General features: G+C 42.5%; 1 protein-coding gene across 10 annotated transcripts in view; it reads right to left on the minus strand.

The window, feature by feature from the left end:
* The window catches only part of LOC309847950 (uncharacterized protein), a 75,411-nt gene that overhangs the window by 18,650 nt on the left and 43,150 nt on the right, over positions 1-13,611 (minus strand). For 2 of the 10 annotated variants that reach the window (XM_082698883.1, XM_082698887.1), the window contains one exon: positions 507-634. The exons of the other annotated variants lie outside the window; for them this stretch is intronic. In XM_082698883.1, the coding sequence (XP_082555009.1) occupies positions 507-515 (9 nt within the window). In that variant the 5' untranslated portion in view covers positions 516-634. The remainder of the gene's footprint in view (positions 1-506; positions 635-13,611) is intronic. 10 annotated transcript variants of the gene reach the window in all.

Below are 13,611 nucleotides of genomic sequence, written 5' to 3' on the forward strand. Positions count from 1 at the left end.
GGGCTGTTGCTTTCTGTTAAGGCTGTTCTATGCCTTCCGCAATCTGTTCTCCTCTCCATTCCCTTTCCACTTAGCCTACATAACCAGAGGTTGTCCTTCAGTCATGCTCTTCCTGAAAGACTCTGACACCAGCAAGCATCCTGTGTGGCTGTGAGTTCCAGGGGCCACATGTTAAAAAGATCTTATGAAGGGGTGCCTGGGTGGCTTAGTTGAGCAGCTGACCCTTGGTTTCAGCTCAGATCATGATCTCAGGATCATGAGATCGAGCCCTGTGTTGGGTTCCACACACAGTGGGCTCTGCTTGAGGATTCTTTCTCTCTCTCTCTCTCCCTCTGCCTCTCCCTCATGCTCTTTCTCTATCTCTAAAATAGAGAGGGTTTTTTTTAAAGGGGGTTATGAAGGATGAACACATTTTTAATGCACCTACTCTTCTTTTAAATGGCTTCTGTTCATGGCAGAGCCAAAGAAGCCAGTCATCATCTTGGATTCCTTGTGATGTTAAATACCTCTTCCATTTATCATTTCTGAATTCTTCTGTTTGCAGATCAGCTCACATCCACCATTGTCGTTTCTGCCTGGGCACAAGTGCCAGGTGTGCACATCACTCTTCCTTTGGACGGTCACCATTTAGATTCTGAAAGGCAAGTGACCAAATCTAGACTCATCTTCCAGATGTCCAATGTTCACATTCTAACACTAGCATGTGTTAGGTATAATTACAAGTCCTCTAATTAAACCCTAAGGATCTTATTTGTTTTTATAGGCAACAGTAATGACCCGGGCAGGCTCCTTCACTCTGTTATTCCCCTGTCTGGAATTACTAGTAGAGTAAAAGTTGGCAGTTAAATCCAAAATCAGTTATCTAACATGGTAAACTATCTATGGATATGTGTGGGTGATGTGATTGTGCCATAAATTTCAATGGAAATGCAGGTACAGGACACTCAACTTACTAATTTTCTCACACATGTTTGGAAATATCCTTTAAGTCAATGGAAATGTGCAGCCACTTGTTAAATTATCTAACTTCACAGGCTATAAAATATTATCTAGCAATTCAAGAGCTAATTGGATACCATTTATAATCAAGAAGGGGAAAAAAGATTTTCTACTTTATATATGAATAATTATTCATCAAATAAGTATTATTTCCTGAAATATGTAGTGTTTAGCTGGAAAGAATATATAAGCAGATGCAGGGAATTTTGAATGTGAGTTCCCTTTGAAACATCACCAGCAGAATTGGTAGAACTTGGAATTCATAGGCTGAGACTACCATAAACATCGCCCTACTCTAAGTTCTCACTCAACCTCTTACGGCATCTTTAGCCTCTAGGCTTTCATAGACTATGGCAAGCAGAACCTTTGCCATGGCTGACATCCCCAACGTTCTCCAAAATCTGAAGGATAGTTGCCCTTAGGCCTTTAAGAACAGTTCAAGCATCTGAGGACCTTAGGCCAAGGCTAACTCAGTTTAGTCCTACCTCTAGGGTCATACCTTTTTCATCTCAATCGTAATCATTATAATAATATTCAAGATCATAATCATAATCAAACGTTATTCATCAATTTAGTCTCCATAGTCAATCTGAGATTCTATGTATGCCCACATGTGCACACGCGCGCGCGCACACACACACACACACGCACACAATAATATAATAAAGAAAACTAGGGGCACCTCAGTGGCTCAGTTGGTTAAGCAATCTGCCTTTGGCTCTGGTCATAATACTCCGGTTGAGTTCCATACTGGGCTCTTCGCTCGGCGGGAAGAGCTTCTCCCTCTCCCTCTGCCTGCTGCTCCCCCTTCTTGTGCTCTCTCTCTCTCAGGTAAATAAAATCTTTTTTAAAAAGAAAGAAAGAAAACTAAATCAGAGTGGTTCAGTGACTTGTCTAAAGAGTCCTAGCTGGTGGGACACCTGGTGGCTCAGTCAGTTAAGCAGCCAACTCTTGGTTTCAGCTCAAGTCTGATCTCAGGGTCATGAGATCAAACCCCACGTCTGACTCCTCACTCACTGCAGAGTCTGCTTGAGTTTCTCTCTCCCTCTTCCTCTGTCCCTCCCCTGCCCCTCTCTCTCTCTCACTCTGAAATAAATAACTCTCAAAAAAAAGAATTACAGCTGGCAATTAGGGTTGGGAGCCAGAATGAATCCAAGCAGCATAAACTATTACCAAACTCTCTCCTTGGTTTGAGAAAAGCAGGAAACATATATTGGTATCTCAAAACTTTTTCAGTACAAATATAGATACATACACGTGTGTGTATTTAACTGGTTTTTGCACTTCAAATTAGCTTATCCCTTTATTCCTGCTAAGTTAAACTGACAGATTCAAAGACTTTACAAGAAATTAAGCTTTCTGGGGCGCCTGCGTGGCTCAGTGGGTTAGGCCTCTGCCTTCGGCTCGGTCATGATCCCAGGGTCGAGCCCCGCATCGGGCTCTCTGCTCAGCAGGCAGCCTGCTTCCCTTCCTCTCTCTCTGCCTGCCTCTCTGCCTACTTATGAACTCTGTCAAATAAATAAATAAAAATCTTTAAAAAAAAAAAAGAAAAGAAAAGAAATTAAGTTTTCTTCCCCCTTGTTTTAAATTCCCAGTTGATCATGGAACTCAGTGTCAGAATAAAGAAGTCCCTGGAACAAATTTAGTATAACAAAAACAAAATATCATTTTGAAAAGAAATCCCAGACAGTGACACAAATGGGCAAGGTCAAGGAGAATTTAGATGAAAGAGGGAGGGAGTCTGGCCAACTTTCCCCAAATCGGCACTTGAAGATGGTCATGGCTTATCAGGTCAGCCCAAGAGAAAGCTCCTTAAATACTTCTAGAAGTAAGCAGTCATGTATAGCCTCTTTCCTGAGCTCCTGTCCTCAGAGGAGCCGGTTGACTCAAACTAACTGAAAAACACCCTGAAAAGTTCAAGGTAAACAAGTGCTCGGCTAGAAGAGGGCACACTTTCCCAGGTCTTCAGGAGAACCCATATAAGGAAGGCCAAGTCTGGAGACCTCTGCAAAATGGCATTGTCTCACACCATGTAGTTCCAGAGCTGCCTGGTCACACACACACATCTTATGCACCACAATCCTACCCTTGTAGGCATATCCAAATCCTTTTAAGCAATCATTTTTCCAATCTCTAGGCCTCCGTTCAAATCCTAATTCTATTTTGAAATACTCTCCTCTCTCATATCTAGACACCCCGTTCATGTTAGGTCACCAAAGAATCTCTTTAGATGATTCAGTTTTGCAACCTCGTGACTTCACGAACTCGCTGATCAACAGAAAAAGGCAAAATGATTTTCCCCTGATGCAAAATGAGTCGGATTCTTCTTTTACCAAGAAATGCAGACATTCCTTCTCTTGCTTTTTTTTTTTATTTTTTTTGGCTTCATTTATTCATTTGTTCATTTGCTACGTCCCTCTTCATATGCATATAAAATCTCTTTTGCCATTGGAATATGTTCAAGATCTTCCACGAGGAAAGGAAGTGTGTCTGTTTAATTTGTTTTGCATTGTTATGAGCACAGTCTTGCAATGGAAAGAAAGAGTTCCTGATAAATACTCTTGACAATATAGTTTAAGGGCTCCTCCACAACTTCTCTTAGTGCATAATATGTGCATTATTGCTTTATGACTGTACGGTCCATGGATCCAAAGAAAAGGCCCTAAAAAAATTGGGAGAAGTTATCAAAGCCACATGCCTTCTCTACCCTAACAGTCACACCTTAACCAGAAGTAGATCTGTGGACACAGCAATCCTTCAGATTTCTAAGATGGCATATTTGTATATTTGGTTTGAGGAGGAAATGTTGAAAAAAAAAATGCATGATTCTGGTCACTCTGAAAGCTATTTACTGAGCAGGGAACAGACACTGGAAAATTGCTTTACATACATTCATTTAATGACATGAAGAATAGGTCTAATCCTTCCCCCCAAAATAGCAGAAGTTCAGTATTATTCCACGGGTCATTTTATGGTGGGAAAACCGAGGGTCAGAGAGATTTAATGGCTAGCCACAGAGGAGCTTCCTGCCAGGGTCTCTTTGGCTGCAAAGCTGGGACCACACCCGGCAGCCTACTAGCCAGATCTGGCCACAGATTCATTTGGTTTGGCCTACAGTGCATTTTAGTTAATATTTGAATTAGTTGTCAACATTTTAAAACTGGAACTCTTTCGTCAATAATAGGGAATTTGTTACCCTGCTTCGTATGTGCTCTCCTGAAAACAGCTGGGCAGAGTCAAGGTCGGCCCCTTCAGAGAAGCCAGAGATCCCTTGCTGTTCATGTTAAACGTGGCTGACAATGTAGGTACCGAACTGTAGTTCGTTGTGCATTTGTGATGTTATCACACTGAGGGCATCATCCCTCATTTACCTTCTCTGGCTGGTCCTTAAATGCCCCCACCTTTTTTTTTTTTTTTAATTAATTTATTTATTTTCAGAAAAACAGTATTCATTATTTTTTCACCACACCCAGTGCTCCATGCAATCCGTGCCCTCTATAATACCCACCACCTGGTACCCCAACCTCCCACCCCCCCCGCCACTTCAAACCCCTCAGATTGTTTTTCAAGTTCGTAGTCTCTCATGATTCACCTCCCCTTCCAATTTACCCCAACTCCCTTCTCCTCTCTAACACCCCTTGTCCTCCATGATATTTGTTATGCTCCACAAATAAGTGAAACCATATGATAATTGACTCTCTCTGCTTGACTTATTTCACTCAGCATAATCTCTTCCAGTCCCAACCATGTTGCTACATAAGTTGGGTATTCATCCTTTCTGATGGAGGCATAATACTCCATAGTGTATATAGACCACATCTTCCTTAGTGGCAACCACTTTCTGTCCTAGACACTGGGGTTCCAAGAGCGTTCCATTCGTCCGTTGAAGGGCATCTTGGTTCTTTCCATAGTTTGGCGACTGTGGCCACTGTTGCTATAGACATTGGGGTACAGATGGCCCTTCTTTTCACAACATCTGTATCTTTGGGGTATATACTCAGGAGTGCAATTGCAGGGTCATAGGGAAGTTCTATTTTTAGTTTCTTGAGGAATCTCCACACTGTTCTCCAAAGAGGCTGCACCAACTTGCATTCCCACCAACAGTGGAAGAGAGTTCCCCTTTCTCCACATCCTCTCCAACACATGTTGTTTCCTGTTTTGTTAATTTTGGCCATTCTAACTGGTGTAAGGTGATATCTCAATGTGGTTTTAATTTGAATCTCCCTGAAGGTGCCCCACCTTTTAATCCCTGCTTTGACATATGTGTTCTCACATCTACCACACTCTCAAAGGAAAAGCGGTTCCTGAACATTTCTTTTTTTTTTTTAATTATTAGTTTCTTTTTAAAGGTTTTATTTATTTATTTGACAGACAGAGATCACAAGCAGGCAGAGAGGCAGGCAGAGAGAGAGGGGGAAGCAGGCTCACCGCTGAGCAGAGAGCCCAATGCGGGGCTTTATCCCAGGACACTGGGATCATGACCTGAGCCAAAGGCAGAGGCTTTAAACCACTGAGCCACCCAGGTGCCCCCTGAACATTTTCTTTGACCATATTTGTGTTATGCAATCCAGGTTTCCTTATCCTCATTCAAAATGCTGCTTGTGCTTTAGTCTTATACCCAGTGGGATTGCCAAACAATATTTCATTATTTGAGCAAATCTCTTCAGACCAACAACAAAGATGTTGGGAGAAATCCAGCACCTTCCGTTGGCATCCTTCTGTCTTAGCCACTGGGTCCCCCTGGCAACAACATTCCTTCCCATCCGCTTCCGCAGAGATGAGTCATTCTCCCACGCCCTTGGAACCCCAGTGTCTAGGACAGAAAGTGGTTGCCACTAACGCATCCAGACTGCCATTCCATAACCTTTCTCCAAAAACACCTCCTGTTTTAAAGGAGTACCCACCCTTCCTCAACTCTGAAAATTACCTATTTCCTAACTTTCCCTCGGATTTCCCCCATCTGGCTCACAACACGCCTCTCTACCCCATTCCTGGTACGATCCTGAGTGACTTTCGCCCTCCCATTGACATTCCAACTCTCTTTCCTTCTTAAGGCTCTGACCTCCTCCTTCTTGTACTTGAATACTTAGAGAGCTGGAGAAAATGAGAACCCAGCCATGGAAAGTGATCACCATGCCATTTGTCCCTAAAGAGTGGAAAACCTGGGGCAAACCATGTAGTACTGGTTTTATCCGCTCATTTCCCTAAAATAGTCCTAAAATTTAGAAAAAATGTTCTTCAAAAATATGATGAGCTAAAACGTACTCAGAGCGCTAGTGTGACCACAAACTTCGAAAGTGACAGTATTATTAGGGTGACTGTAATTATCATTAGACAAAAATAAACCCTGATTTGGCTTGTCAAGTGCTCAGAAAAGAGTGCATGGGTCAGTACCACATCAGAGTTATCCACATCTTTGTTAAAAACAGACTCCTGTACCCCACCCGACCTGTGCTGAATCAGAATCTCTCTGAAACCCACTCAGGAATTTTCTTTTTTTTTTTATTAATTAATTTATTTATTTGTCAGAGAGAGAGAACAGCGGGGGGTAGGGGGCGGCAGGCAGAGGAAGAGGGAGAAGCAGGCTCCCCGCTAAGCAGGGAGCCCGGTGCAGGACTCGATCCCAAGAACCCAGGATACTGGCCTGAGCCGAAGGCAGACACTTCACCCACTGAGCCACCCAGGTGTCCTGGGATTCTTTTTTTTTTAAGAGTCTCCTGGGATGAGTCTCATATGCAACAAGGTTTGAGCACCACTTGTGTATGTGTGTATGTATTTTTTTTTTAATCCTGGTGGGTTATGGATAATAATAAAGCCTGCTCCCTTTGCTCTGTTCCTTTGTTAAAAAAAGCTAACCCCTCTGGGCTCAGAGAAGGGTCTGTGGCTGTTGGTACCAAAGCCCTCCGTGGGCTTTTGACTAGTGCGGAAGCTGAAACTTGGCATCCGAGGCCGGCCAGCTGAAGAAGTAGGGCTGAAATGATGGAAGGGACTTACGGGAACAACACTGGTCACTGCCCAAACTCTCTGAAAGCGTTCAGGATGAAATGAAGAAATGGAAACTTTCCTCTTTGAAACACAAATGTGGACTGAAGGCAATTTTGGCAACTCTACTTCACGCTGAACAAAGTGAAGACAGTATGGGTTTCTCCAATAAAAAATTAAAAAGCTGTTTTCAAACTGACCTAAGATGATTGAAAGTGGAAAATATTTGCTATTTGGGTTATTAGTTTGAAAGCAAGTGCCCCAGGAACTATTTTGCAATTTAACTTAAATGGGAAGAATGTACATTTCCTTGGACTTCATTAAAGAATTTGTCTCTCCTTTGCCTTCCTATTAGGCTGAACCATATGACATTGCTAGTGTTTGACCCTCTCTGACCTGCGAACACAGCCCTTTCATTTTAGAGGAACACTTGATAGTCCATAGGTCCCTACCCTGTTCTAGTCCCATGAGCACTCACCTGGGATCAAAAACAGCATCCGAAAAGAAGCCCTGCTCATCACCGCCCCCTCCTTTTTATTTCCTTCCCTTTCTTTTTTTTTTTTTTAAGTTTGTAATTGCAGCGAAAGACATAAAGCATAAAATTTACCATCTTCACCATTTTTAAGCGGCACCTGCATCCATCTCCCAGGCTCTTTTCATCTTGCAGAACCAAAACTCCATACCCTTGAGATAATAACTCCCATTTCCCTCCCCCAGCTGCTGGCAGCCCCTCTTCTACTTTCTGTCTCCATGAACTTGACAACTCTTGGTCCCTCATGGAAGTGGAATCATACAGCTTTTGTCCTGTGACTGGCTTATTGCACTAGCATCACATCGTCAGAATTCATCCGTGTTGTAACAGGGGTTAGAATTTTCTTCCTTTCTAAGACTGAATAATTTTGCATTGTACGTATAACTCCTCCCTTTAATTCAGTCTGCACACTTTGAAAATAAACTTTCTACAGTATCATTCTGCTCCCAGGTTCTCATTGCTGGATTCAAGGACCACACTCCAATGTCACCAAATAACTACATCAAACCCATTACTATCCAACCCCCCCCCAAAAAATCTATTACATTCTTTAAAAATATTCTTACCTTTCCCCCTATTTTATTCTGTTTCACCCTGCCTAAAATATCCATTTCTCCTCTCTTTAACAACCTCCTTACATGCCCCCTCCAACCTGCCCCTCACCCACCTCATCCCCCCTTTTCACTCTCCCATAGCCATCCCTCACTCAGCTTTCTTCATCCGCTCTGTGCCCAAGACTCTCTCCCACTCTTCTTGCCTTAATTCTACCCATAGGCTGATGGTCCCAAATCTCTTTCTCCAGACTACATGTCTATTGTGCACTGTGACTCAGATTTGTAACTTCCTGATGGACTTCACCTGGATAATCTGTAGGCACTTCCAACTCACCGTGACTAACGTTGACTCATTGTTGAACCCCAAACCTATTTAATTAATGACATCATCATCCATCTACTCTGCCTTCCACATCAGGAACCAAGGAGTTAAATCAGACTTCTCCCTGTGCTGAGTCACCACAGCCCAAGGATAGCCCACTAACTCCACTACCCACATTTTTCTCAAGTTTCTCCTCTCTTCCCATCCATTCTGCCACTATCTTAGTGCAAACCCTCCTCTTTTCTCCCACCTTGTTCCCTCCACACTATTCCCGATACCACTGCCATTAGAACCACTCTAAAATGTTAACCCAAGCCTGACATTTTTCCATGCAAAGCTCCTTAGTGGCTTACTCCTACAATTCTGTTTCCTAACACACAGGCAGTGTCCCCCATAATCCAGTCCTTCTCCAGTCATGTTTGTTACCAATTCCTGCCTTCCTGCTGAGTCTCCAACAGCACAAAATGGCCATGGTCCCCCAATGTTGGGTGGTTTCCAGCCTCCTGGACCTTTACTCACATTTTTCCTCTGCTGAGCACCCACTTATGCCCATGACAGCCCCACTACAGCTTTTACTCACTACTCTCAGCTCAAGGAGGCATTCCTCACCTCTTCTTTGGTTTGGATGAGACCGCCTCCTCTGAGCACCCATGCGTGACTAGGACAGCATGCTATGTGGTTAAGAGCCTGTGCTGTCAACAGAAAGAACTGGATTTGAATTCCATGTCTTCAACTTTCAAACTTGGGTTCTCTCCAATTTATTTAACTTTTCTGAGTGCTAGTTTTGTCATCTCAAAAAATGAGGATAACAATACCTACCTCATAAGATTACTGTGAGAAATAAATGGGAAAATGTGTGTAAAGTTTTTGATAAGCACTCAATAAATTATTTTTATTATCCCTTTAGAGCCTGTGCATAGCTCTATCTTTGCACATATAGCACTCTAATTTTTTATGTACGCATCTGGCTCCTCCAGTAGATCGAATTTATCTTGTTCATCTTTGTAACCCCAGACAGGTACTTGGTAAATATCTCTTGAAGAAAAGAAGGCAAGAACAAATCCCATGCACCTACTCCTATGTTCACATAGAGCTGTGCCTTTCCCTTAAGGCACATTCTGACTTAATAACATGATGAAGTGTGTCTTAACTTTTCTGTTAGATTCAAAGTAACCATGTCTTGCTCAATGAATGTACATCTAATTGAATTTCAAGCTTCCAAGTGTTGATTCCTTTTAATAAGATAATAGTTTAAAATAGTGGGCTCCACAGCTACAATATCGAAATAAATAAACTAAAAATCTGTGACTTTATTCATCTTCAGCCCCTTTCTTTCCATTAGCTCTATGCCCTAACCAGGCTAAACTTTATCTCTGCAGATAAGCTACTCTTTTCCCTACCTTGGAGCCTCTGTGAAGGCACTAGTACCTGAACAATAGGGACCAATCTAAGATCTCATCAGTCTTCAGAAAAGACTTTCCTGACCTCCAGGTCAGGTTCAGTCTTTTGTAGTTACTTTTCCAAAGGTACATGTTCTCTCTGGAAAATGAGAAGATTCTTTGGGTCAGAAAATGTCTGTCATATTTCTCACTTATTCTTCATTACCAAGCAACACTCATTACCAAGTCAACACTCAGCAGCCTCATGTTGACCATCTGAATGCACAAAGCTCTGAGTTTCAATCTTCCTCTGTCATAAGACATTGGCACCTGCCAGACTGAAAAGGATTATAAAGAAGTTACTTTATGACTAAATTCTTAAAGACCGCATTACATGTGACAGAAGGCAAGACCTTCTATCATTTGTTCCATAGCAGAAAAAACTGGGGAGAATTAAAAAGGGACCTCTATCTTGACCAAAAGTGAGTTTTCAGAATGATACAGCCATATATGTACTTCGCTTTCTGAGACAAGGTAGCTATGATTCCATAATGGGCAAGAAGGCTGGAGTGGTGGTCAGAGGGCATGGTCTACAGAGTCTGTGGCAATGGGTAATAGGTCATTTGTATCTAGGGGTGAAATATCCGGACAACTGATCTAGACATTGCTCAGTTTGTGTCATCAAACATCAAACAAATGGTGAAAATGTCCTCAGAGGAAAATCATGGGTGCTCATAGTTTCTAGACTTATGTTGGTTTATAGACAGATGGTTGTAAAGATCCTATTCTTCCAAGGGAGAACTTTGTAAAACTATTACAAGAATATATGGTAGATATTCAGCATTCTTTTTTTAAAAGGACTTACTCTCTATGTTAGGGTAATTGTGCATTGAAGAAATACCTAAACTTTTCTAGGTCTGTAAGATAGAGTCTGAACTGACACTGACACCTTGGGATGCAAAACACCATTGTGTCCTCCAGTTAGATTGAGGCATACAGAGACCCAATGGTAAATGAAATTCCAACATATGTCTGTTTTTTAGTGAGTCTAATAGGTTCACAGACCTACACTGTCTCTGATTTTGTAATCAGAATAGATATAATTAGAAGTGGCATAATTCTCGCATTGGTCCACTTAGCTGTGGAATAAGAGCCATCATGATAGGAAAAGACAAGCATAATCCCCTGAAACTGCTTCCTGTCCCAGCCAAGAGGCTAACTCAGAGGTAATACCACATCCTGGTAATAGTTTTAGACTAGTCTTCCAAGACTTAAAGGATGCAAAGGTGATACTTTTCATTGCATCCTTATTCAAGGGATAACTGTAATCTGAACCAAGTGATAGCTGATCATACTTGGTGTCTTTGCTGCAACAAAATAACACGGTTTCTGACATCCAGTTTGTGGATTTTGGTCTAGTGAAAACGTTCTTCTCCTTCAGTAGAAAAGATCAAACACAGATCACCCTTACACAGAAGAGATCGAATACACACTGCCTTGCTCCAGGGCTATGTTAATTCTGTTGTCGTTTGTCATAATATGGTCCATAGGGACTTGGACTAGCTTGACATTCTACAAATCATCACATTCACTCCCTAAACTGATAACAGCAGGTCAGTTTGCCCTATAGAACAGGGAAGTTCCCCTAATGTCCTAAGAAGATGCCTGTGTGCTCTGAGTGGGAGTTAAACCCCACAGAAATTTAAAAGATTTTATTTATTTATTTGACAGAGATCATAAGTAGGCAGAGAGAAAGAGGGGGAAACAGGCTCCCAGCTGAGCAGAGAGCCCGATGTGAGGCTCAATCCCAGGACCCTGGGATCATGACCTGAGCTGAAGGCAGAGGCTTTAACTAACTGAGCCACCCAGGCACCCTAGACCCCATAGAAATTTAGAAGTCTGCTACATCAGTGAAGATTTTAGGGATATGGCAGTCTGAGAGATGTGGGGCATTCCCTTTATGCTAAATGACAAGTTGTTCAAAAAAGACTTGAAACAAGTCTTTCAAGAAAGACACCTCATTCTTGGAGGGCCTCTTTGAATTTTGGAGACAGCAAATACTGTGATTGGGAATCTTGTCTAACTCATGTTGGGAGCCACTCAGAAGACTACCATTTCATCTGGGGCTGAGATCAAAAGAGGACTCTGAAGCAAGCCCAGGCTAAGGTACAAGTTTCTCTGCCCCCTGGTCATATGACCCAGCATGCCTGATGGTACCAGATGTTCCTATGATAGATAAAGATGCTGTGTAAGCTTACTGACAAGTCCCAACAGGATTGTTTCAACACATACTTCTTGGGTTCTGGAGCAGACATGCCTTCAACAGTATAAGAGTGGTCTCTACTTAAAAAATAGTTATTGTTACCTAACAGAAGCTCTACTTGACCATGGGACACCAGGTGTCTTTGTAACTGGACCTTCCTGTGAAGAGTGGAGTACTACCAGATCCACAAATTTATAATACCAGATGTGCACAACAACAATCCATTGTATAACATAGAAGTTATATTTAGGCTCAGAGCCAGCAGTTCTAGAAGGTATGAGTAAATCACATAAATAGATCATGAATAAGTAGCCCATATTCCCATGTCAACTGCCTCGATTGCATGAATTCCTCTTCTTCAGCCCACACCTATGGTCTGAAGGCGGGTTCTTTCTGAGCAACTCAGAAAGGAGAAAATAACCTAGGTTTGAGTCACAGATGGGTTAATTTGGGTTGAGTTTTAGGCAAGAATACACTGTGGCTCCATGACAGCCCCTCAGGGGTGGTTCTAAAGGACAGAGGTAAAGGGAATTTCTCACAGATAACAAAGCTGCAAGAAAATGCATTTGTTTATCCACTTTACATGGAAGGAATAGCCTGAGAGGTAGACATGCATGGGTCCCTGGGTAGAAACCCATGGTTTGGCTTTGTTCACAAAAAAAAGCCTATAAAAAATAAGATTGAAAGACCAAGGTAAATAAGATCTGTGGGGGAGATATGTAAATGGCGGGACTTGTGGGAATGGGCACAAGCAATGCATGCAGATCTTTGAGTCTCAGGTTATCCACCCCAAAGAGGGTCTCCACAATGCCATCATGCAGGGTGATCACCAGCTTGCTTCTTGGCTCTACCTCTTCGATGCAGATACAGAGGGCCCACTAGCAAAGTGATGATGGTAACAAGGATGAAAGCAATGCCTGGGCCCAACAGCATGACTCCCCATTACCAAAATCGATCTAGTTACTTCTCCTACTGAATGCCCCATGTTTGCAGCAGAGACCAGACAGCTACTTGGCATCAGATGGTTGCATTGGACCTCTTCCACTATGGAGGGAGCAGCAGCTTGCTCTACTGGGATCTACATCTTCTCCAAATGTTGGTTTGCCTTTAGCATCATCATTGGCACCGCTATCTGGGACACTCAGAAATACTGATCTAGTGATATGGGTCCTATCAAGAACTGCCTCCAATCAGGGAGCTTATTTTATGCAAATTAAGTATGACAATGTGTACACAACCATGGAATCCTCTAGACTGACCATGTATTGTTTTACCCAGAAATAACCAGAGAAAAATGGAGTAGCCTGTGAGAGACCCAGCTAATGCACCAGCTTGAGAACACTTCCTTCTTTGGGGTGCTGACCTTCAGGATGTAGCACGTGCACCAAATGGCAGTGCTGTGTCCCAATAACTGAAATACAAGGCTCTCGAATACATGGTGGAAGAAGAATTGGTCCCCCTCGCCATTACTCACAGTGGATGACTTGCAAAATTTGTGCTTCCTATCCCTGGAAACAAACTCTGCTGGCTTCAATTTCCACATTCCTGGAGGGGAAATTTTCAAGTAGGAAAAACAATAA

Source organism: Mustela nivalis (genome assembly GCF_964662115.1).
Source record: "Mustela nivalis genome assembly, chromosome: 14".
Lineage (NCBI taxonomy): Eukaryota > Metazoa > Chordata > Mammalia > Carnivora > Mustelidae > Mustela > Mustela nivalis.